The sequence below is a fragment of the Melospiza georgiana genome, chromosome 3, assembly GCF_028018845.1.
Source record: "Melospiza georgiana isolate bMelGeo1 chromosome 3, bMelGeo1.pri, whole genome shotgun sequence".
Taxonomy (NCBI): domain Eukaryota; kingdom Metazoa; phylum Chordata; class Aves; order Passeriformes; family Passerellidae; genus Melospiza; species Melospiza georgiana.
This window is the reverse complement of record NC_080432.1, coordinates 33,659,732-33,684,857: the sequence shown is the minus strand read 5'-3', so window position 1 is coordinate 33,684,857 and position 25,126 is coordinate 33,659,732. Positions and strand designations below refer to the sequence as shown.

General features: G+C 40.6%; 1 protein-coding gene across 14 annotated transcripts in view; it reads right to left on the bottom strand.

Moving 5' to 3' along the window:
* Positions 1 to 25,126, bottom strand: part of ESRRG (estrogen related receptor gamma) — a 372,206-nt gene that overhangs the window by 143,838 nt on the left and 203,242 nt on the right. The window contains exon 1 of one of the 14 annotated variants that reach the window (XM_058020254.1): positions 14,980 to 15,041. The exons of the other annotated variants lie outside the window; for them this stretch is intronic. Coding sequence (XP_057876237.1) covers positions 14,980 to 15,035 — 56 coding nt within the window. The 5' untranslated portion in view covers positions 15,036 to 15,041. Of the gene's footprint in view, positions 1 to 14,979; positions 15,042 to 25,126 lie in introns of those variants that run through there. 14 annotated transcript variants of the gene reach the window in all.

The following is a 25,126-nucleotide window of genomic DNA, read 5'->3' as shown; positions in this document are numbered from 1 at the left end:
CATACATGCAAACTCATTAACCTATGCAACAGATTTTGGCACCAACAAATTCTGGAAATGGTGAACTATGTACTACCAGCTACAGAAAAGCATTTTGAGCTATAGTAACCAGTTTGCAACATCACAGAGAGCCAGTAAAAGCAGTGCACTTTACAAATGCTATCACACAAGTCATGATTCCACCACAATGATATAAGCTGTTTTCTCTACAACAACAGATGAACAGGACTCTGAACATGCAGGAACACCCCCTTTAAAAATAAACCTGTGAGCCACCAGCAGGCTGCCACAACAGTAACACACACATTACTGGAGCAGCAATCCCAGAACCACACTTGGATTCAAAATGTGTATTATGTTGGTAAGCTTGTTTCACTACTGATAATGAATTAATACATTGGAAAATTAGGATTTCCCAAGCCTTCTGTTTCCATTATCCAAACTCATTGTTGAAATAATCATGAATATTCTCAGCACTGAAACTGTGTACCTAACTCTGTGTGTGAGGGAAATGCAATAAGAAGGAATGGAATTATTATTTTTATAAGGTTTTCGGTATATTTTCATGGAGTAGGTATTAAAGCTATTGCTTTTAATGATGGATTTAAATCCACTAATTAATAAGGTAAAGTGACTACTTCAGGTATTTTAGAAAATAGATGAATTCTAAACTATTTTCGGCTCTCAAACAAACCTACTCAGTTCTCTCCAGATTTAAGCTCTGGATGCAATATTCCTGCTTGGGTAATGCTTGCCATTGCCTTGTGGTCAACATGCACAAGCAAAGCTCTCATCCTATCCCAAGATTTCCTCTCAAAAACCAGACCTGTACCTCTCTAAAGAGGTGTACAGGGATGTCCTGAAGCAAAAGAAGTTGCAGAGGTGTCTGTGAAGACATGATCTGGACCCTACAAAAGCAGCTATGGTTCATAAAAGCATTTCAGAATAAAAAAACCAAAGCAAACAAAAAACCAAAAAAAAACCCAATAACAACAACAAAACAAAGCTAACAAAAAAACAAAGCAAAACAAAAAAACAACAAAACCCCACATGGGTAAATACATCTCTATAAACTGGCAACTTGCAAGCAATTAAGGTGATGAAAGGAGACTGAATTATTAAAAATACTTTATTCTGTTCTATGAGAAAAGTAATTGTCAATCTCAATCCCATAAGTACATCATAGGAAAGAAGACATAATTGTACTTAAACTGGACTTGATATAAATACCATGAACTTCATTTTCAAAAGGATCAGATTTTCCTCAGAGCTCTGCAAACAGATCTGATGATTTTCCCTAAGGTTGAGTTTGCAAACTTTCAAAAATAATTACCAGTTCAGGAAAAAGGAGTTGTGGTTTTTGTGGGTTAGTGCTTTGGTTCTGGAGGGGTTTGGTATTAAGAGTCTGGAGATTTTTAATTGTTGTTAGAGGTTTATTTGCTGAAGATTTGTTTCTTTTTTTTTTTTTTTGTTTCATTTTGCTTTTCTTTTGTTGTCTTCTTATTTTTCAAATGAAACTATGTATATAGTGTAAATGCAGCTTGATAGATTCCAATCTCTTCTCAAATCTGTTCCAGGAATAATGGGAAAGAGAAAAACACTTATAATACAGAGCATAAATGAAGGCAGATGTTGATGTTGAATGTAATGGATATAATAAATACATGGTTTTAACAGCTCCCAAATATGCAAACACAAAAGAATGGAAAAGCTGCCTTTTAAAAGGAAAGGTGTATAGAAGAAAGAAGCAGACATTAAACCCTAAATTGCAAAGGTGTAATTTCCAAAAGACAGTAAAATCTACCTCCTCCTCTATGTCAATGACTAAGAAAGTTTAAACAGTGCATGCTGACATTCCATCCTCCCATTCCTCTGCTTCAGTTTTGCAGCACTAGCTTTGAACACCTTGACATTTACCTCTCTCCCTTTCCTTTAACAGTAACAGAGGTGCACTCTTAAAGGAGGAAAAAGTGTCTTTAAAAATCTCAAAAGCATAATAATTCTTGCACTTATTCCTTAGCAGCTGAGCAGAGCCATTTACATAGTCCACTAAACACTGTTTAGTAAACACGACAAGAGTGCTTCTAATCTTACTGCCCTTGTAAAACCAAGACAGGGGTTCTGTTTTTAGTGCACACTCTGGTTCAGCATTTATCCTGTTTTATGTTGTTCACACCTGCTGCTGACTAGCAGCCTGCTGATGGGTTGTGGTTTGTGCCGCTCCCAGACAATCCTCACCAGCTCCAACAAAAAACTTATCACTAAAGTGGAAACAAAAACCCAACTGCTGTGCAAAAACTGTAAAAGGCAAGAAAGACCTGACATTCCTGCTTCCTCTTCCTTACTCCACAACCCAACTGTTCAAATTTAAAACCAGTGTTCAAGTGCACATGCTTACATTTAGTCCTCATGCCTAGCTTTTCTAGGAGTTCTTCTCCAGACAGAAAATCTTAGAGACAAATGTCATGGACACAACCTTTATAAATATATGCTGTGTAGGTGTAATTCACATTTTCCTTTGTGCCTAATGAAATAATAGGCTTTGCTCTAACAGAAGTGCTGAATGCTGATAATGCATCCTTTTGTGAACCTTTACAGGAACAGGCTTTTGCAGATTCAAAAAAAAAAAAAACTCCAAAACTTCCTTCAACGTATCTTCACATGAAATTAAAGATGTTACTGTTGTAGAAATCAGGTTTTGTTTCTTAATCACAACAGTAATCTACACACAAGCATTAAAAAAGAAAGAAGGCCATAAAGTCATACCTATGGCTTCTTTTGTACAGAAAATGGAATGCTTTATCCAAGACAAAAATGGGTTAAAGGAAGAAGTCTGAAATTACAAAGCATTTATAGCCAAGGAGAATAAGAAACTCAAGAGAAGCAAACCAAATGAAAACAGAAATCTTTTTGCACTAGAAAAGTCTCTAAAATGGAGGGCAGTACATGGTACTTTCACACCCACTTCATGGTACTCTTTATATGACTCAAAAAACATGAACAATATTGGAGATATTGTTTGGAGAGCAAACTGTCTCCTTTATCTTGTTATGCCACCTTGGCCTATTTCTTTCTACAAAGAGAAAAATGCTTTCTGTCCAAAAGCCAAGTTCCTATATCTCTTAAACACTACACAAACCTTTTCATAAATAAAATGCTGGTTGGAGGCCAGACAAGGTAATTCTCCAGCCATTAAAATTTATTTTACATCCCATAGGCAAAGACACGCTGAATGACCCTTGGTGATTTCTGAATTCTGCATAGGAACACCAGGGTGTTTCAGCATAAATATAAAAAGGTGACATGTATCAAGCAGACATAGGTATTCCACATTGCAGCGTTACATCCCAAATTCATGACCAGAAACAAACCAAGATAAATCAATCTTTATGTAAATCCAGCATTTCAACCTCTCTTGCAATTCAGATGTAAAACCAAAAAAAAAAAAAGGGGTCAGTCTCACTTTGTCTTACCATCTCCATCTGAAGGATTTCTACCTCCTCTTCAGGCAGCTCAAGGCTGAAGATATGGCACAATGCCAACACTGCTTTTAAGCTCACACAGAAAATATTATGGGGTAATCTTAGTATTTCCTGGTCACACTCCCTTAGGCAACTCTATACTGGTGCAAATGTCACATCCTGGCAGTGAGTCCTTGGACACAGGCTCCGCTTCTTGATTGATTGATTTTAAAATACTACCAAATCATTCATTTTTTTTAAATCCATTATAGAGACTGATCCAAAACCTGCTAAAATGAATGGCATTCTTTCCATTTAGTCTTGAATCAGTCCACTATCAGTAGAAGCTAAAGATTTCTTCAAATAGATGCAAGCAAGACCTCTGCAGCAGACTGTCCTTCTTCCCTTGGAAAATCTCTCCTAACTTGCCTAACAATGGTACAAAAGCCCCACATTAATTTTGTCAAACAGCTGCATCTGCAGTATTCCTGTTCCAGCATTACCTAATGCACAAGTATTACACCTTTTTTTAAAATTGGCGGGGGGAAGGCAGTGGGGTCAGGGGGGAAGAATTCCCACCCCCGTCATCCATCAAGTGTACATCCAGGCCACTGCTCCTGAGAAATCTAATATATGCTAAAGAGATACAAAAAGACATAAAAAGCTTTCAGAAATAAAAGTGCTTCAGAAGCTATATTTTAATATTGCCAAGTAGGGTTTTTGCCCGATTATAAAGTTGACTTAAATGCCCAGGATACTGCATTTCAGAGGCAGTGGCAGCAGCTTTCAGATTGCCTGTATTAGTGGCTGAAGTGTATTGCTGATTCCAAAGATAGACTATCATCATCTGTGGGGGAGAATATAAATAAATAAATAAAGATTGGCATTCCCTACCAACCTTGCTACCTGCTGCCTTGAAGCACTCTTTTCAAGTGCAGCCTCCGCAGGAGAAAAAAAAAAAAGTTAAGACTACTTTATTTTGATTATAGTGCTTTCCCCAGGCAGGAATTTTTATTTCAGTTAGAATCTTTAAACCATTACATTTTCAGTGATGCATTTTTATATTTACAGTTGACATCTTCATAGAAGAATGAAACCTTTGAGCAACAGCTCTAAAGCATGAAGGTTGCCTGCAGTAAGTACTTAAATTATTTTACACCCAAATGGAGCCAGTTGTTTTTAGCTAAAATTTAATAAACCTTAAATCAATGACCTTTCTTTTACTGAAAGCTTGCACTTGGGAAAACTAACTTTCCTAAGAAACATATTTTGGTGAATAAATGCCAAACAAAGGCCTATTTAAATCCGAACATTGTCTCAATTTATAGCTTGTGAACATTCAGTTCCTAAATTCCTGACTGCTACCTAATGTATAGAACAGTGGAGCTTTGGTTTAATCACATATCATTGATTTCAAAGTGTCACAGTGATCTCATTGACAGTAATCAATAATAATCCAAAATCAATCAAATATACTCTTGCACTATCATTCGTCAAATCTGAATATCCCAGAATTAATTGTAGGCATGTGAAAGAAAAAGAACCTAGAATTAAAAAAAAAAACAAAAGGGTACAAAAATACAAATAAGCCAACTTTGAGAAAATAACAGTGCATCTGAGCATGCTTCGTGCCTGCTGGAGTAAGTTAATGATGAATCATACCTTGCCTTCCCAGCAAATACTCTGAAATACATTCTTTTTCAAACATGAAAATACACAGCATCTGAAGGCAGCGGACACACGAGTCAATGATCAAGCATGATTTTATGAGCAGCCATGTTACCTGCCAAATATTAAATGTGTTGCCAGTACATTACAAACAGCACAAGTATGTTACACTATGAGGAACTGCACATTGTAAGTTAGTCACTGCACTTCACAAAGCAAGAAAGGATAAAATTGCTGCATTTCTGTACCAAAAGCATGAATAGATGTAGCCACTTATCAAAAGAGCTGTTATTGTTGCCGAGGACTCCTCTCTCAACACATTCACCTGTAATTTTGTCAAGGTAATAAATCCTTCCATTCATTACAGCACACTCAAAAGCACCCTGCTATTTAATTTAAATGAAAAAAAGGCCCAAAGTGTCTAAAACATTTACTTTTGCTAATGTAAAAGTGCTGGCATTTTACTTCATTCCTGATAAGCCGGTGCCAATGGATGTGATTATTCTTTTCTTATTCAAAGCATATCAGTAGTTCAAAAGCACTCTCAATCTTATCAGGTGTATGAACAGCACAGTTACTGAAAACAGTTTGTACTGCTCCTCTCTCTTTCTGCCAGGCTATCAGATAAACCCAACTAACTAACTGTATTTACACACAATCAAACATAAGCTGTGTCTTCAGCACACTGTAGCGTGTTTCTGGCACGTCACAGGTTTTCTGCTTGACATTAGTCGTAACTAAACCAGCAGCAGTGAATTAGCTTACAACAAAAACAGTCACTCCATAATGCTTAACACAAAAAAAGGACATAGGGAGGGAAAAAATGAGAAAAATTTTGTGAAGAATGATCACTTCCATCTCAATATTTCACAGGTATTTATCTGGTACTACTTGGAAAGCAGCATGGAAGCAATAGGTTTCAAATGCATTCAAAACAGATCTGACACAGGCCTTACCAGCAGAAAAAAAAAAATTCTATTTGCTTTTTTGTTTATTCTGTTCTCCGATCCTCCAAGAACTGTCTCTGATTTGCAAAGGGTGAAAAAGTGAAAGAAAGAAAGGAAAATGGTTACAGTGTCTGAAGGCATTTAAGTACTGGTTTTGTCTGGAACAAGACAGTGATTTCTCATGATCCAGCCTTCACCTGGCACTAAAAGACACACCACAAAAACAAAACAAAATATCCCCCACTCTCCCCCAAACAAGCCTCTCAGTAACTCTCCTTTTCATTCAGTGTCTCAGATACAGTATTTTCAGTGCTAACTCCTGAGGAATAATAAGAAACCAACTACTTCAGAAGAGCCATCCGTGGCTTTGAAGATTTCACCTGCCGCAGGAAATAGGCACAGGATCCCCTTCATTCTCCTCAGGGTGACAGTGTACTCCCAGGACAAGCGCAGCATTTGAAGAGTTAAACATTAACCTAGCAGTGCGCTCTCAGCTCGCTAAATGAAAACTTCTGGAACGCCAGGAGAAATCCTGAGTTTCGGCTCTTTGATTAATTACAGCCTTCCTTGGGAGCTGGAGCTCCATCCAGCCCCTGCGTGGAGGCTCCTTCCCAGCACGCCCTCCCAGTGACAGCCTCTCCCAGCACTCTGATGGAGCACCAAGGGCAGCCCCACGCCACCACCTGAGCCCATCCCGCGCCTCTGCCCGGCCTCCCGGCGCACAACAGCCATCCTGGAGATGTGTGGGAGAACAATGAGCCGAATTAAGCCAAGTGTGCAGCGCCGGCTAATGCGGCCCGTGGTTGTTTCTCCATCTGTGACACCGGGCCGGTGATGGATGGGACAGGTGTCACTCACACCGATGGCAGCCACCTGCCGTGGCCGTGGCCACTCCGCACCCTTCGTATTCCCCAGCACCAACTGGGCCCGAGCAGCTCCTGCCAGGAGAGCGATGGGTGTCCCTGGATGTCCCTCGGCAACACCCCAGTGTCACCTCTTTAGCGCTGAGGGCAGCAGCTGGTGGCAGACGTGGCCACTTCGGAACATCTCGTCTGTCCCACCATGGCGGCGGCTGCCATGAGAACATTCCCATCAGTGAAAGTATTCCCTGGCAAAGTGAATATAATTCAGCAGAGAAAAACTTGCATTCACAGCGCATTATCATGGTAAGGAGTGAAAAAAAAAAGCCCCACTTTTTGATGTAAGAATTTTACCATTCTTCCAAGATAATTTTGCCAGCAATATATCAGCATTTGCTTTGGAAATGCACTCTAAATATACTTTAGATGGCAGGTGAGTTTTAGCACCTTTTTTAACTTGGTGCTTTTCCTTTTTTTTCCCCCCTTAAAAGTGAAAAAATAATTGTGCAGGAGAAAGCCTCACAGACTTGCTGAAATTAATCCCTCTGAAAACTATTTTAGCATTAATACTTGCCAATCGAGTATATCACAGTCCGCCTAAAGCAATAAAATACCAACTTAAACACAAAGTGACGCTGGCATTCATCCTTCACAAAGACAGGAACGAAATTCTAGAGCAAATTTTAAAATAGAAAAAAAAAATAAAGTAAATAAAGAATATATAGAAAATTGCTTGATTCTCTTACATTTTCAATATTTGGAAAACTATACAAACTGCCAGTAGAACTCTGCAAAGCATACATAAAAGAGTACAATTTCCCCTTTTTAGTTAGCTACTGTCTTCACTAGATTTTCCTGGTTCGTATTTCCTTAGAAATATTCATGTGTGAGACTGAAAAAAGTGTTTCTTCCAAAAACAGCTCTAGAAGCAAACCCAGAAACAGAGGGGAAGGGGGAAAAAGTAGCAGTTTCATAGGTAAGAATGGACTGAATAAAGCAAGTCACCTCCTCCCCACCATCCCGGCACCTTTATATGGGAAGGAATTTCAGAAATGCTTAGGAACAAGCTAGCTGTTCATTTTAGATATGACTTTTTCATTTCACTCACCAGCATCTCTACATCTACAGGACTTTAAATTGTTTCAAATCTAGCTGGCTTTGGGGAGGCAGGGAGTGTCTAAGCACATATGGCTGGCTTTAAATTTTTTAATACAATTTTTAGCGTTTTTAAATTTTTTTTCTTGTTTTGTTTGTTTAGAGTTAGGGCTTTTTTCCGAGGCCATTCAAAACAAGCAACAGCAACTCCACATCATCTTCTCATTCTAACTTGCCAAAGCCATCAATCTCTGATCACACCTATTAGAATCTCACTGTAGCCAGCACTACATTTTGCGACAGCTTGACCAGTTGTTTAAGGGAAGAGTGTGTGATGGAGCAAAGCTAAATCGACACATCTGTGATACTTCTGACACCCCTCAGCATGGCTAATATTAATTTGTTTTCTTTGGCTAGGTAAGTGCTGCCAAAACACATTACATATGGTATGTAGTTCCAATCAAAATGATGAAAAGGAGATGTGCAGGGGTTTTTTTTTCCACTTACAGCAACACGAAGGCACACAGAGTGCTAAGAGACATCTATACGAAGCTACAGAGTAATAACTTGAAAAACCTCTAATCACTGCATCTTAAAGTTTGGTTTCAGAATACAACCCTTTAAGAGAATCTGCCCTCCCATATAAGGCAGCAGCTCAAAACTGCAAAGAGTTTTTACTCAGGAAAAGAGAATATGATTTTCATTGTATGACGAAAGGATATATTTCAACTATTCTTGTGTGCATAGGGGTAACTAATCATATTTCAGCAGGCTATCATATAAATAAATGTGCACAATTCTGTAGAAGGATATTATAAATGGCTTGATTAGACTGAGGACAAGGCCTTCCATTTCATGCACCCCACGATACTAACTTACCACAGTGTATGATGATCCGCCTCCAATTTCATACTTAAGGTTCTGTATTAGCGTCACAAAATATTAAGTTTTGTGGGTAGGTTTTTTGTTTGTTTTGCTTTGCCTTGTAAATAATTTTAACCCAAGTAAGAAAATTTCACCTAGATGTCATAAAAATTCAGGCTGGTGCCCCATGGTAAGAATAAGACGTTCAGCGGTACAGAAAAACAGCATATGCTTGTCTTTTACTCTGTAAAAGTACTTCTATTGCTCCAACTTTCATTAGGCTGCTAATAAACGTTTTTCTAGCAAGCATAAGAAGCTGAAGTGAAAAAATGAATTTTATTTCAATTTTAGAAGAAATGGGTAATGACGTTCTGATTTAAAAGCTATGCTACTTAAAAGAGGAAAATAATTGGAAATTAGATAAGATTCCCTTTGATGCAAACCTGTTATCTTAAGGAACAGCAAAGAGAAAAGCTCTTCTTCATTTGAAGGAAATACAAATTAATTGAAAAACATTACCAGCATTATGTAAACAAACCCAAGAGATTTAAAGCTTTTATAACACTGAAAATACAGAAATTGTTTCGTAAGACACAGAAGTCAAAAGGCAATATCCTACAGAAGCTACTCTCCAAAGTGCTACTGAAAAAGCAATACCAAGTCCTTTAAAGAATAATTAAGCAGTACCATCTGAAATGGCAGTATACAAATTCAGTTTAACATTTTTCTTTAATGTTAAAATAGTAAAAATAGTATTTTCACTTCTGGACAACAGAACCACAACAAAAGAAGAAAACAAAAACCCCACAACTATAGGACTTCTAGAGAGGACTAAGGAGCATTAAAACCGCATATGTGTTTTATATTTTTGTCTGAGGACATCATGGTGTATATCAACAGCCACACGCAGGAGGCTTTCCCCCCTAAAAATAATTATATTCTTTGGATGTAAATATAACTGTGTCCAAGGACATATTTAGCTGAAAAAATAAATCTGTTTGACGGCCAAAACTTATAAAAATGTGAATAAATATTAGACTTCTCATTTACTTGTAAGAGAAAAATTTTATAAAAACATACAGCATCTTTTAAAAGCAAAACTGTGAGTACAATACAAAACTTGCTAGATTACATGGAGAACCTACTACAAAATGAGGTGTAAATACTTTACATTGCTGGCCAGCTCTTTTCTCATGGACAAGAAAAAACCCATATAAAGGCAGCTGCTTTTTGACAAGCAACTGCGCAGAAGGAAGTTATATAGCTCTGCATATATATATATATATATATACTTACTGTGTATATGTCTGTGGCTAACACACAACAATAGATGTACATTGCCAAAACTGCATAAGGAACACACTATACACCTGGAACACACACAGAGGCATGGATATAAACGTGTTTGAACACAAAACTTGCTGTGCACAGGCAGAAGATTTCACACAAAATGCAAATACACAAAACAAAACCACATACGTACGTGCTGCTACAGACAGGGCTGTGCACGTATGAGTCCCTAAGTCGAGCCTAAAGGACGATACATGAAATGTAAAAGAACGCGTAATAAGTGGAGTGTCAAGCTGCAGCGACTGCTGGTGTCATCCCTGCACTATCAAACATACATATGAGTATGATTGGAGACAGAGAGGCTAAATATTTCACTGTCAGAGCATGTCGAGAAATGCAATTCATTTCTCTCTCATGTGCTTTAGGACAATGACAATTTAATACAAGGCCAGTGGATGTAAAAGAGATAAAAACTGAACAAACTGGCCCAGCATAATCACAGATTTCCTCTAGAGAGCTCGGTAGCGTGAGGCTCATATGCACTTGTAACGGATCAACATTTTATTGTTTCTTCCCTCCATGAATTTGCTATGAAAAAGAATTCATAGCAAAGCTTCTCTTATAGACAGAGGCTACTTCAGGCTTCAATAGGAGCAAGAATTTATTTCACTTTTTTTTTCCTACTTCTCCTATACATTTTACTTATTCTAAGCAAAAAAGTAATTATTTTATATACTTCCTTGAAAGGTTAAATAAGCATTTTTTTCATTTTTACTTATACTTCCACAGAGGTGCAAGCAACCTCCGTGCAGGCCCAGGGTCAGTCCTTTAAAAACAGTTCTGTAAAATGAATAATCTTGTCACTTGTTCATGAATATATTATACTTTTATACCACAATTTTTCTATCATAACTTTGCAACATACAGAAATAGCAGCATAGCATGTGGACTGACATATCTGTGAGAATAGACATATCATACTTTTTAGCTACTCTAAGCAAAGTGGGCTTCAAGTATTGTTAAATATTATCATAGACAAGTTACCTTCTCTATTTGATGAATAGCACCATGTATTTGAAATTAATTGCAAAAGTAGGGTTGGCTAATGAGGTGGCCCTTATCTTTTCTCAGCAGTGCAAGCACAAGTATTTTTCTGCTGGCTCAATATTTTTTAAATGCCCAAAGTGCTATTAACTAAGTTGAAATCTGATTAAAATATGAACGTTAAAATATTCACAACAGCTAATGCAGCTACACAAAAAAAAAAAAAAAAGGGCTAAGAAAATTAAGAAAATTCTTATCTCTTTTCTTATCATTAAGCATGTGTTTTGAAAAATAATAATTAAATAAATTGTTCCCTACAGATTCTCACAGTTGTTTTGCTTCCCATTAGCATCTCTGAAAACAGTTTGTTAAGACAATAGTTATTCTTTACTATGGAACTATGGGGTTGATGCCCTTCTACCTGCCTCACTTCAAAAAGAAATTTGTAGGAAATGTTAAAGCTTAAGGTCTGTCAGAAAAAAGGACAGCGATTCTTAGGAAAAAACAGGGGGGAAAAGTATGGAAAAAATGATCAGCCATTCGAGAGAATTAATGGATATCCACAAGGGCTTTGCTAATAACATGGGTTAATTACCGCTGCAACACACCAGGCTCAGTAAATAAAAGAGCACAACCATAAACACATTAAAATGAGCACCCATCACTAAAAGAGGGGTAAGCCCCAGTAAAGGAAAATCTGCCAGGTAGGCATTTCATCACAAACCCTTTATACTTCCTGCAGGATTCAAAAACTTGCCACCAGTATAGCAGAACCAAACCAAAAAAGCAAAGCCCTATCACCGGAACGGGGAAGGAGGAAGGGACCAAGGCCTGCCTGCTGCCCAAGGGGAGAGCCCAGGCTGGGGCTCGGTGCCACCCCACACACGGGGTACCCACCAGAACACCAGCCTGGGGCTTCATTTCTCAGGAACAACTGCAACAAGCTATCGAATAAGGCAAACGGGTGAGGTTAAAGACCTTCAGAGCCTGGAGAAATCGTGGAGCGGAATCAAGTGCTGCTTCCCACCTCACAAAGAAGCGTTCTTCAGTCTGCCCCTTTCCTGCCCTTACGAATGAAAGACACTTCTAAAAAAAATTCTTCAGCAATTTAAGGCTATGCCAAAATATTTTAAAGAGTGAAACTGACATAAACTCTTTTATGTTTAGCACATAATCACCTAGTGCACATGCAAGCACACAAATATATCTACATGTGAGTAACACACACACTCATACACAAACACAACCCGGCCAGACTCACAGGGTGACTCCACAGATCATTCCGACATTGCAACATGAAAATGGTTAGAAAAATATAAAATATGTACACCAGCCACCACTGCACTGAAGTACTCACTTGCTGTGACACCTACGTCCACTTTTTAAACACTACAGCCCTTCTATACAACCTTTATTTCTTGTCGTCAGAGAATCGTATCGGTTCTGTTGTAAAATGAAAATCTATGCACGGGAACAGATGAATTTGTTTCACATATAAACATTATTGCGCACTTTTAAATGGAGAAACTGGGAAAGCAGCTACATGCTCAAATGAATGAAACACAGTGAGCCACAAAACATACACACAGCGCACAGATGATTTCTGGAGTTACAAATCTCCCCAATTTTCTATGTTTGGCATTCAGAGACCGTGTTTAAATTTACTAAACTACTTCTGTTCTCTCCCCTCCCTACCCCCCTGCTTTTTTGAGTGTTTCAATTGCCTTTCCTTCTTCCAACAGCTGTGACAACTGTTAAAACAGTCGGTAAAATTAAGTCCTCTCTATAATCCTTTAGTCAATGTTACATTTTAATCAGAGGTTGAAGGAGATTTCCCGTTATGAACGCAGTGATTCATTTAAAATTATTAAACTGACACATATGTCAATGTGTGCAGATATATTTATTGCATCTGTTAGCTTATTAACTATTAGTAATTATTAGTGCTGTTGTTATTGCTGAAAGAGCAAAAAGCTAAGACTGCGGCTGGCTTTAAGTTATCGCATTCTTTAACAAGCTCTGCCTTAAAATCAAAGCATACCTAGTGATGGTCAGACAGATATCTGCGCACTCCCAAAATGTTCAGACAATTTCTAGCTCAAATCCTCTCTACCTTCATCCATAAGAGCTGCAGAAACTCCTACATGTATGTCCTTATGCTTACATGTGCACATGCATGTTACAGTATGTAGTTAAATCCCAGTTATTACGGATATTAATAACATGCAAAACTCTGGTGTTTATTAATTGAGATGGAGAAGCAGATATGTTTCTGAATGTTAGTTCTTTCTCTGTGTCCACTCAATCCCACATGCCTCCAGCCCTGCACTCAGACAATATATTAGGAGTGTTTTGAGATGACTTTTAATTGAGTCAGAGGAAGAAAAAAATTAGTTCGAATCTTGCACCAGAGCCAAAAAGACATGTGCCCCGATTTCATTTAAATGCATCTACTCTAAGAGGCTTATCTAAACTAATCATTCAAATTAGCTGTAAGAAGGTAAATTCAAGAAAGCTGCTTTGGGGGGGTGGGGGGGTTAAAACATCCACAAAAAAAAAAAAAAAAAAAGGCAACGCAAAAAAAAAACCCACAACCATAAAATACTCAACTTATTGTCTTTTTATGCATTTTATGAGAAACGTGTCATTGTTAGTAAAAGCTGTGGAAACTGTATTCTTATATTATGAAGCTATCTTACACTATATGCATACAGTGCACTGACCTATAAGGCATAGCTGAGAGGGCACCCTACCTCTGTTTATTTGCTTTTCTTTACCCCCAAAACACTGTGGGTAAAGAAAAGCAGTGGGTCTTCCCCGCGTCCCCTTCCTGCGAGCCAGGCTATTTGTTACTTCCCATCTTATTTCCCCAACATGCGATCACGGCAATTCACTTTTCATGCCTGGCTTAATTACCAGCAGCCATGCAGTCAGTGTGCAGGCAGTAAGGACAGCTAGTGGGCATCCACCTATAGTACACTGTCACCTCCGGAGCAGCCTCTCGGCGGCCGCGGCGGGGGCGATGCTGGCCGCCGGCCGGGGCTTCTCCTCGGCGCTCCCGTCTGTCACTGCCGGCCTAACACGGGGCACAGCCACGTAAGTGGCTCGACAAGGAGAAAAATGAACCGGTGACAGCTCCCGTGATATACTAATGTTTAATCCCGGCGGCGGGCTGAAATCAAGTTCGGGAGCCGCTCCTCAGCCCCAGAGCACCCGGTTCTGTTTGGGCGCCAGGCTTTCCGCCGGAGTCACTCCGCCAGGTAGCTGAGAAGTGCCAGCCAAGAACTGCGGCTCCTCAAAAAGTGTGTTCGGCCGCCTTTGTAGGGAGCAGCAGCGGCGGGGAGGGACACGCCGTGCGCCGCGGACCCGCCAAGTGCCCCACGCCGCCTCCCCGGCCGCTGCCGCCGCGGGTCCGGAGCGGCGCCCCCCGGCAGGGCGCTCGCACCGCACCGCGCCGGCGGCCGCTCCCGGCCGGCGCCCTCCCGCCCGCCGCCGCCTCTCCGGCGGCGCACCTGTCAGACGGCGAGCGCCGGGGCGGCCGCGGGGCCGGGGATCGCCCGCCGCCAGCGCCGCTCCCGCCGGGCGCATCCCGCCCGGCCCCCCCACGGCGCGCAGCGGCCGCGCAGCGCCCCGGGCCGGCTCCCGCCCGCGGCCGCGGCGCAGCGTTACCTGCAGCGGCGTCTTAGGCGCCTGTCATGTTTGGGGCAGGCGGCGTGCGGCGGTGGGGTGGGGGCGGGGAGCGGTACCTACTCTTCCTCGTAGTGCAGGGAGAGCGGCTCCGGCAGGCAAAGTTCTACCGAATCCATGTGCGCCCGGCGACCATCCTCCGTGCGCCCCCGCGGTGAAAGCAAAGTTTCCGTGGCCGAGCGCCGCGCACTTGGCACGGGCGCGCTCCGGGCGCGGCGGCGGCGGCGGGCGGGGACCAAAAGCTCGCCCGCGCGCCTAATCAAGGACTTAAAGCCCCGCGCGGAGCTCATGAATATGCAGCAGGGCTGTACATATGCATCCCCCCGGCCCGGGGGGACGGCCGATTGGTGCGGCCGCGGCCAATCAGGCGCCAGGGGCGCCGGGGCGGCCCGGCGCGCGGGGCGCGCGGCAGGTAGAGGGTGGGGACGGGGGAGCGGCCTGAGGCGGCGGCGGCGGCCGGGGCAGAGCCCGCGGACGTGCCTGCGCCGCCGGACCGACCCACCGAGCGACCGGCCGGGGCTGCCCGCTCCGCTTCCCTTCCCTTCCCTTCCCTTCCCTTCCCTTCCCTTCCCTTCCCTTCCCTTCCCTTCCCTTCCCGCCCGGCCCCAACTTCGGCAGGTACCTTGGCAGGCTCCCGGTTAAGGACTGCGCGCAAAGGTAGAGGATGAAGTTTGCGCCGCCGCCGCTGCCGGCCGTGGCGTTTGGCTGTGGCGGCAGCCGCGCTCGGCTCCCGGCGCACTCTCCCGAACGCCGCTTCCCTAACCTTTGGAACTGCTCGGCGCCGGGGAAAAACAAATAATTATAACGCCAAGCGCGGCCTGCCGAAGCCTCCGGGTAACTCAACTTTTCATTGTCGTGCGAGTTGCTTTTGAGGGGAAAGGGGAGGGGGAGCGGGCTGGAATTTGACTATGTATATGTGATATTATACATAAAAACATATAAAAATTACACAACTATCTAATATGGAGATATATAGTTTCCTATTTAAAATTCAAAGTTTCCTTTTCTACCTAGTTAAAAAAAATTCCTTACGAAACGAGCACAAATCCAGTCCTTAGCATTATGGGTGCAACTGGGAGCGAATACAGGTACGCGTGTTCCTATACAACACGGGGGCGTGTGTTTATTTAAATATAAATATATAAAGCATCTGCCCCTAAACGAGTATTTGTATGTTTAGGTGTGTATATTTAGAAATGAGAAAGAAAAGATCCCGAGCTGATCAATTTCCTCTGTTAGTGTGCAGGGATTAGAGTGGACCAACTCAGCCTGCCTCATTTTAATGAGATAAGGGCTGCACTGGAGCAGCTCTGCAGTGGTAAATCGGGGAGGGTGCCTAGACCTCTACAGTGTTTGGGGGTTTGGGCTTTCTGTAAAGTAAGTTTTGCTGAACTAAAAGGGCAATAAACACATATCCCTGTAGGCATGCCTGCATAAACATCACCAAGCCCGGTTCCAGCAAAGCACTGCTTACAGCCAGCTCAGAGTTGTTCTCTGGCGTATGAAAGATTCCTGATTAAACTTGTTCCAGCACAAAAAATGTACTCAGGTTTAGGGACATTAGAGACACTGTTTGCCATGAAACACATGCACATATCCTGTTTTGAAAGTATCAGTAATGAATATGGGATAAATCTTTTTTCTCAAAAGCTACCACCTTTACTTAACATTCCAATTGAGGCACCATATGTATTTTCCAGGTTCAAAGCGTTTCTGTCCCTACCAGTGAAAACAGATGCAGGCTGTTTCTGTCCAGAAAAAAGCCAAACCGACACTGGAAAGACAATAATTTCTTAGAATGCAGCTTAACTCTTACAAAATCTTTTGTGACTGGAGCCCTAACATGATGCAAATGGCAGTCTTTTAGATCAAAACAAATCAGTGTGAACCCTCAGAATGCAGTAATACTATTCACAGAAATGCCCTCTCCAGATCTGTCTCACAGCATTTTACAAAAAAATATACAGCAACAGAACCAAATCCCAACATATATATAGGTTCAACAGACATGCTTGTGTATGCTTACAGCTAAGAGATTCCAGCATTCTGTATTTAACCTTATGTGAAAACTGGGCCTGCTTCCTACAAACCTGGTATAAATACCTGCAATTTTAGGAATCAGAACTCAGACAGCAAAACTACAGCTCAAACTACTGTACAAAAGCAGGTAGTAAAAGCTTAATTACTAGTAGCATTATGCTGTCTATATTGTTAAATGTGAACTCTGTAATTAAGATGTAAATTTGCTTGTGAGCAGTGAATTAAAAAGCTCTGAAATGTGGAGTAAAATTTAAGTACTCTGTAGAAACATCAGGGACAAAAAAATCAGTTTTACCAAATTTTAAAACAGGAGGCATTAAATCATGTTACTCTGTTAGAACATCCTCTTTAAGTAACAATTTGATAAATGTAGATTTTGGAATCGAATCAGAACTGGAATAGGATGTCTTTATGCATAGTTATCTGTATGACAATATAAACTCAAAATGCAGTTCCTACAAACTGATTTACATGTGCACTTGGGCAAAACACAAATACAAATATATTGTTTGTATTGAGTATCTCTGTGTATAGATTTATAAGTATATAAGAGTATGTCTGTTTATAGATTTATACCCAAAATGTCTATTTTTCAGTATTTTTTATTCCAAAATGCTTTTAAATCTTTGCATGTATATGTCTTTTTCTTATATAAATATCAGCCATAAATTATCCCCTGTGCATGTGTGATTTGATATGGTCACTTTTCTGTATTACATTCATTGGAATACGCCCTCCTGAACATCTGACAGCTAATCCATTCTGAAACTTACCGAAGCACAGGTTAGCTTCATTCCTACTTTTGTTCATTATCTCCTCAGATTTTATATTCAGAGGCTGAAGCACGATGGTGTCTCCTTCTGACATGGTCTGTCTTCCTGTAAGCCCTCATTTTCACATTCCCATAGTTTCCAATACCTTGCTGTCCCCCACCCTCCTCTGCGCCCCCAAATAATGCATTTTTCCTCTGCCCCTGCGAGCCATCACCAGTTTTCTATCGAGCATCTTTGATCCAAGCAAGCAGCTCTCTGCCCTGCCAGTGCTGCCTCTTGGAGAACCAGAAATACTGTGCTGCACTTTGCATGTTGATAAACAAAGCAGTTGGCTTCTTCCCCCAGGGACTGAAAGTGTCACCTCCACCAGACTGGGGCCTGGAATTCCAGCTACATTCTCGAACTTGGGTTTCACAGTTACAGATCAGTTTGGGGAGAGTGGGAAAAAAATACAAGAAGGAGATTACTGCAGCAAATAAACTGGGGCTAACTGTAGCTTCATTTTAAGCCCTTCTGTAGAAATAAATAAAAGCAGTAGCCGGAAGTAGGGGGGGGGAAGAAGGCAATCCAGGTAGCAGTTTACTGAATTTTATCCGGAAATACACAATAGGAACATGCATGCAAACACACATGTGCAATAACTTATCAAAATGTACAGTGCAAAATCTTACCACAAGGAGTCCATACAAAACAGTGCTAATGGAATCAAGAGAGGGGAAAGAAAAAATTGTCAGGAGTGCCTGTTCCAGTCAAGGGGCATTGCTGAGCAGCACCTACATTTCCATGTCTCTCTGTGAATCTAATTTTTCCTGTGTGCCAAACAGTACATCTTTAAGCATCTTCACATCTAAATACTACAGACATTTCAAGGCATCAGAAGAGCCAGATTCTTAAAGCACACCCACCTCAAGGCAGCTGAGGTGAGGTTCAGTGGCACTTCACAGAAACCTCACAGTGCTCTGTGTTAAATGTGTGTTTACCAAAAGGAGCAACAAGCTCAAGCCAGCAGGGAAGCTGCAAGAATAGGAAAGTCTGGTAGCTGCTGAGGATTTATTTGGGAATAAGCATACTTTAGATAAAGATTTGCAATACACCATGGAGGCTTATTCAGTGTCCAGCTGGAAAACACCATATTGTTAAGAGTTTGAAATAAATACTGAAGGGTCATCAAATATGTGATCTTTTCTTTATTCACAACCACTCCTTAAAGAAACACAACTCAGATGTGATCTCACTCAGTGCTACAGTGACATTAACATTAGTACTGCCACTGACAACTCCTCTTTTGTGCTTCTCACTGGAAGGCACTTGGTGCACCCCTGGAAATGCTGCTAATGAATTAAAAAAGCTAACACCTCAAAAGTTCCAAATTCTGCTCACCTGTTTGTACATAGTTGGACAAATGCTATCAAGTTACTACTTGAAAGCCATCTGCCTCTTCAGTCTGTATTTAGCATTAATTACTCTTTGTTTTGATCTTAGGGGGAAAAGCTCACACAACACAATCTCTGATGCTCCTTAGAACTTTTCCACAGTGTGTTCACAAATACGTGGAGCAAGGCTTTTAGCTTTTGCTGCTACATTCAGTCCCAGCACATAAAAAATGTCTCTGTGAAATAACAGCAATTGCCTTACCATGTTACTGAACTACATTCAATTTATCTGGTCTCAAATAAATACTCCATATTTTCTCCTTGTTTTATTTTCAAGGGCATGGGTATTTAAATGACTGCTTTCACTGGTACAGAATAGAATCTGTTCACACTGCTATAAATAAATATTCTCTTGACGAAACACCTTTTCCAAAGCCTCTGACAAAATGAAAGAAAGGAAAAAAAGGAGAAAGAAAAAAAAAACACCAGAAGAAGGAAGCCGCATGCACATTGCCTGTCACCCACCAAAAAAGGTCTCCTCCCTAAAGATAATTCAGGCACACACTTCAATATGGATATCTCACTATTACCCCAAGCTCTTTTTTTAGTGGAAGTTTCTTCAGAGAAACTGAAGTACATTACTGTCTCAGACAGCCAAGGATAAGATGACTGAGGGAATTCAGTTGCTCTGTTTAATTAATACAGGATTATTTCACTTTCATTTTGTGAAGCTAATAATATGACTGGTGGAATGTCAGTAAAAATTAAATCATAAACTAGTGCAGTACCAAAGGGAAAACTTACTTTAGTTATGGAGTATTCCCAGCAGAAATCTTGAAAATCTTATACATATTTACACTGATAAAATACCACATGTACTTCATGGGATACTGCCAGCTTTCTACAATCCTTGTGGCATGTTTTTACAGAGCAAGAGTTAACATTTTGAGATTATACATTAATAAATGAGTTGCAGTTGTATTGTTTCTTGAATGTTAAGCACCACATACTAAACGCAGGAACACGTTCAAGGTCAATGCCCTATTTTAGACCTTTTCAGCAGCTGTGATATTATGATAATCATACTTAAAATATTCCTATAGAAAGAGTAAATTAGCCCCTTTCACTAGAAGGATTACTATGATAAACAACAAATCTGAAAGAGAACAAATTCAGATCTCTCTTTTTGTTTGTTGTTTTCTGTTTTGTTTTGGTTTTTTTCCCCCCCAGCAATGCAATAAATGGCTGTCTTTTACTGTGATGGTTTTTCTATCCAGGAATTTAAAAAATAAAAAGGCAAACCTAAACCCTCAACGATTTATTCTGCACTTATATTACCTTTTGTTGGTGTGGTTTTTGGTTTTTTTTTTGGAGGCCTCACCTATGTAAAGTGCCTTCTTTAAAATGTATTTATGCTTTCTATTAGAATCAAAACATACCAGTTGACATCCCATTCTATCACCTATACTGCAGTGAAATGTAATATCCCACTAAACCAGAAGGGAAAGAAGAAAACTTAGCATCAGCAGCTATTCCTAAGTAAGATTAGGGGTTTAGCTCCATCTAATTGAGGGATGAGACAGGTCCCTCAATGGGTCTCTCCCCACTCCCCCACCTGCCCTCCTACCTGGCTGCAAGCTCAAAACGCTAAAAATAGAAGAAGAAGACGGAGCGTAAATATTTCCCCAGTGAAAACACCAATAATCTTTACCGTGAGCTGACATGAATTGCTTGTTACACTGCCCTAGGATATCATGGCTCGGAGCGAGCGCGCAGACACGCACAGAGCCACCAACCACCCTCAAAGCTTTTGTGCCGTCTATTTGTGCATGTCCATGTCCATGCAGAGGCTCCTACGACATCTGACGTGGGGCCGGGACACCTGCGGTCCAGAGCGCTCCCTCCAGCCTGCCTGCCCACCCCGGCACTCCCGGCCCCTCTTCCATCACTCCTCTGCCTCCTGCTCCCCCTCCGCTCCCTTCGCTCTGGCATTTTTATTATTAATGTTATTGCTATTATTACTGTCCAAGCATAAGCTGATCCACAGGGGAGCCTGTGTAATTTAACCCCTCAAGCACTAAATTCCTTCACATGTGCCAAAGACACAGGTTTGTTGTTGCCTCCAGCAATATCCCAGGAAGACGAGTGATGGCGGTGTCATATCATCACACAGCGACTTAATCTATTGCGACACCCAGGGAACGGGTAACTGAAGAGATTTACAGAACATGCTCTCTGCCTGAATGCAAAATGTTATCCCCTTTACCAACAAACTCAAGTCACGAGAAACAAAGTGAAACAAATTTTGCCCTCTTATGGCTCATTGTTTCCATGACTGCTTTATCCAATCCTACCTCCCCATTACTTGTCCCACTGTACATCTTCTAGCTATACAACACTTTTTTTCAATATTTTTGTTCTCCATCCTTTGTTCTTCACGTGTTCTCTGATTAACAAACAGCTAGATCATGTTGAACTGCCAAGTAACATAAGCCTTGGAAATCTTTTATCCATACACTAGATGACTGGAACTATCACTTACATCAGGGTTATCTCTACATGCTGTCTTTATGTTCTCTGACATCTAATGCATGCTTTTTAAAACAATGGATTAAAAGGGCTGCACTTTTTAAAGGTGCAAGGAATGCTAATTTAAGCACACATTAGCTACAATAAACACCAACCTCAGGAAAGCATCTATTTTAAGTACTGAAAATCACAAACCTCCAGCCTGTTTGTCAAGTAGGGACTTTCGACATGATTGTCCTGTTATCCATAACTGTTAAGGAACAATTCAATATAATAAAGCAGCCTATAACTGTTCTCTCCAAGATCGAGGTGAGATTCTCTCTCTTCTAAGATTTCACTAACCTAGGAAGCAAGAATTTGGCACAGAATTAAAACTGAAGACAAATGAGACTAGTGAAACGTCCTCAGCTCAGGATAACCTGATTGTGCTGGTGAAAAGAGCTTTCACCATGGGAAATTAACAGCTCTGAAACCACTGGTAACAAAGGCTGAGTTCAGATGCTCAAGAGTAAACAAATCCTTGCTCCCATAAAGTAATAGCTACCCTTATCTCTAGACACCCAGATATAAAATAGGTAGAGGGTAGAGGCTTCCATGAAGGCCACTGAACCCCGTCCTTTCCCTGTAGTAATAGAACACTGATTTTTGTTTCAGTATACATGCCTTTTTTAAAGCCTGTATCAGCTGAATGACTGAGCATTCAAAAATGTACACTTTGTTTAGAGGCACATTTAGACTCCAAGTTAGATTATTTCTTGAACGCTTACTTGTGGGCACAGGAAGACATTAAGAACTCCTTGTACTTCTCCCAGCCATTAAGATGAAGAGACTTAAAAGATGGGTTATCATGGATATACAGCTTCCAGATGGTAACTGTGTGGTTCCAGGAGTTGAAAGAAAAGTGGAATTCACCACCAATTGCTTTTTTCCCAGGCCCTTCAGCTCCAGCCCCCTGAAAGCCCAAGGCCTGATGTGGCAGGGTGCACTGAGATGCTGCTGACCACTGCTGTATTCCTTTCCCCTTAGGGGTGGGTGGGAGGTTTAGAAAGCCCACCAAGAAGATGGCAGTGCACACCAACACAAGTGCAGCATCCTGCTATCTCCAGTAGACTTGTACACTAACATTTAAGGGAGCATTAATGTCATTAATACAATACTGAGGAGTCACACTTTTAACAAAAATACCTGTGTTACATTACATTAATACAATGAAAACCTTTTTTTCTGGCTTTATTAGTATGTACGTTCAAATGACAGCATATAATCATAATGACATCCTTCTGCAGCTGAAGCCTTCTATTATCAACTTTGTTTCTGTCCTATAGCAGCTTCACTTCTATTGACCAGACAGTTAGCCCTGTTCAATTATTCAATCTCAAATCAATAGATTTTAGCTCCACATATAATAGTTAAGGTGTAAACACTATGCATGTGCTCTTTCAGCTTTATTAATTTACTTGCAAATTTGAATTTATAGGTTATTTTTAAAGAAACATGCAAAATTCAGTTTTCATATTAGGCTGTTTATTCCTCCCACCAGCTCTGCCCCTGTTTCAGGTGTTACATTTCCAGAAATCAAGTTTAACTTGCCTATGACATAAATGTCTTTCTTCCACAGATAAAAAAAGGAAAAGTAAGAATGATAATTATTTAATTCTGATTATGCTGAATAAAGCAATAAAATAGCAGTATGACTTTTAAGCAGATCCAGTCAATATTTCGTTGCTAAAGCAGTCACTCAAGGTGTGAATTGATCCAGAAAATACAGCCTTTAGACTTGCTGCACTTCTGACACTTGTATCACAAACAATTTGGTTCAATTACTGCAGGTATGTGTCTGTGTGTGTGCCTATACCTACACAAACCACAAGGAAATGTATTATATTATAGGTTCTTGGTTACCTATGCATCTTCACACACAAAAAAGAGGTGGCAAGAAAGTAAGCTGAACCAACACATGCATACAGAATGTCTCCATCTTTCATTCTAGTTAAAAACCACTTTATTAATTTTGTCCCTCCAAGCTTACAGAGCTTCCAGTTGACAGTCCGATTTCACATTCTTTTCTCAAACAAATGCACGCTGACTCGAGCAGCACACACCCCCCACTCAATACTTTAGCACTGCAGAACAGATTCCTGATTACCTGCAATGCTTTAACAAAGTATAACACATTCCTGATTACCTAATTCCTGAAAGTACGTCCATTTTTGTGCATCTAGAGAACAGATCTAACACTAGTGCCATAATGCAGTATCTTTACTGACCAGATAACCCAGAATAATGTGGTTACAATTTATCTGAGCCTGAGTTCAAACAACACTACCCAATGAAATACTGATATCCTGGGGAACACCCTTGCTGTTACCTGCCTTGAACCCTTCCAGGACTATGTCCAAAGCAGCTGCAGTTTATAAGCTGGAGGATAATGCCAGGGAGCTATTACAGCAAGAAAATCTAAAGCAATTTCTGCATACAACCATTACAATGTGACTGTTAAGAGACAGATAAGAATTTCTCTATTATTGTCAAGGAAACAATAGGCTTAAAAATTTGGAAAGGCTTTAAAACATAAAATATCAAAAGGAAAAGTTGCAACTCAGTCTTCCTACTGACCCGTTTACTCCAAGTTCAGATTATCTGCTCCCAAGGTATTAGCATAAACTTCTCCAGTGCTATTAAAGGCCGTATCTGCATTCTTTTGCACTGTTTGCATTTAGTACACATATTTTCAGAATGCTAACAGTCTTTTATTCAATAATGAATTTGGCAGCAAAACAAGAATAGGCTCTCTTTTAGTGTTATTTTTCTAAATAAATTCTCTAAACCTGATTGAGTTAGATCCTTGAATCATGCTTTGGAAGATGCAACTTGGAGTTTTTGAATAAAGTGAAGCACTTAAGCAAATCAGACTTTTATTCTTCATCCACTGAGAAGGCTCAGATTTAAGATGAAAGAGCTGGGCTGCCTTTCTCTCTCCTTATCCTGCAAGGTCCCTTCATTCTCCCTGTTTTCCCAGTAGATTTACTTGTGAATCTGGTGACAGCCACATTTGAAGTCCTGAGGTCTGACTCCTGACCTCCGTTATGTTAGCCCTTCCCTGCAGAAGAACTACCCCTTGGATCACTGACTTGCTATTATTCTATGGTTAATAGACCTGAGCTGTGCAATATTTTTTTATCTGGCTACAGTCCTATCTCTAAATTCTCTATTTTGAATGAATACCGATTTTGTGACATGAAGTCTGCTATATAATGAAATGCAAACAATGAAAAGGCTAAATCAGTTTACAAAAAATCTATTTGTCAAACAGTGTGGAGATGCTCCCAATTTAGTCTGGGCAGTGCATGCAGTTCTTGATAAGGGAGTTAAAACCGAGCCGTTCCACTGCATAAAAATAAAAGCATCTGCAAGGGAGAGGCATTTTCTTTAGGAGACTCTTCCCTAGAACCTATAGGTAATTATTAAAAAAAAAAAAAAAAAAAAAAAAAAAAA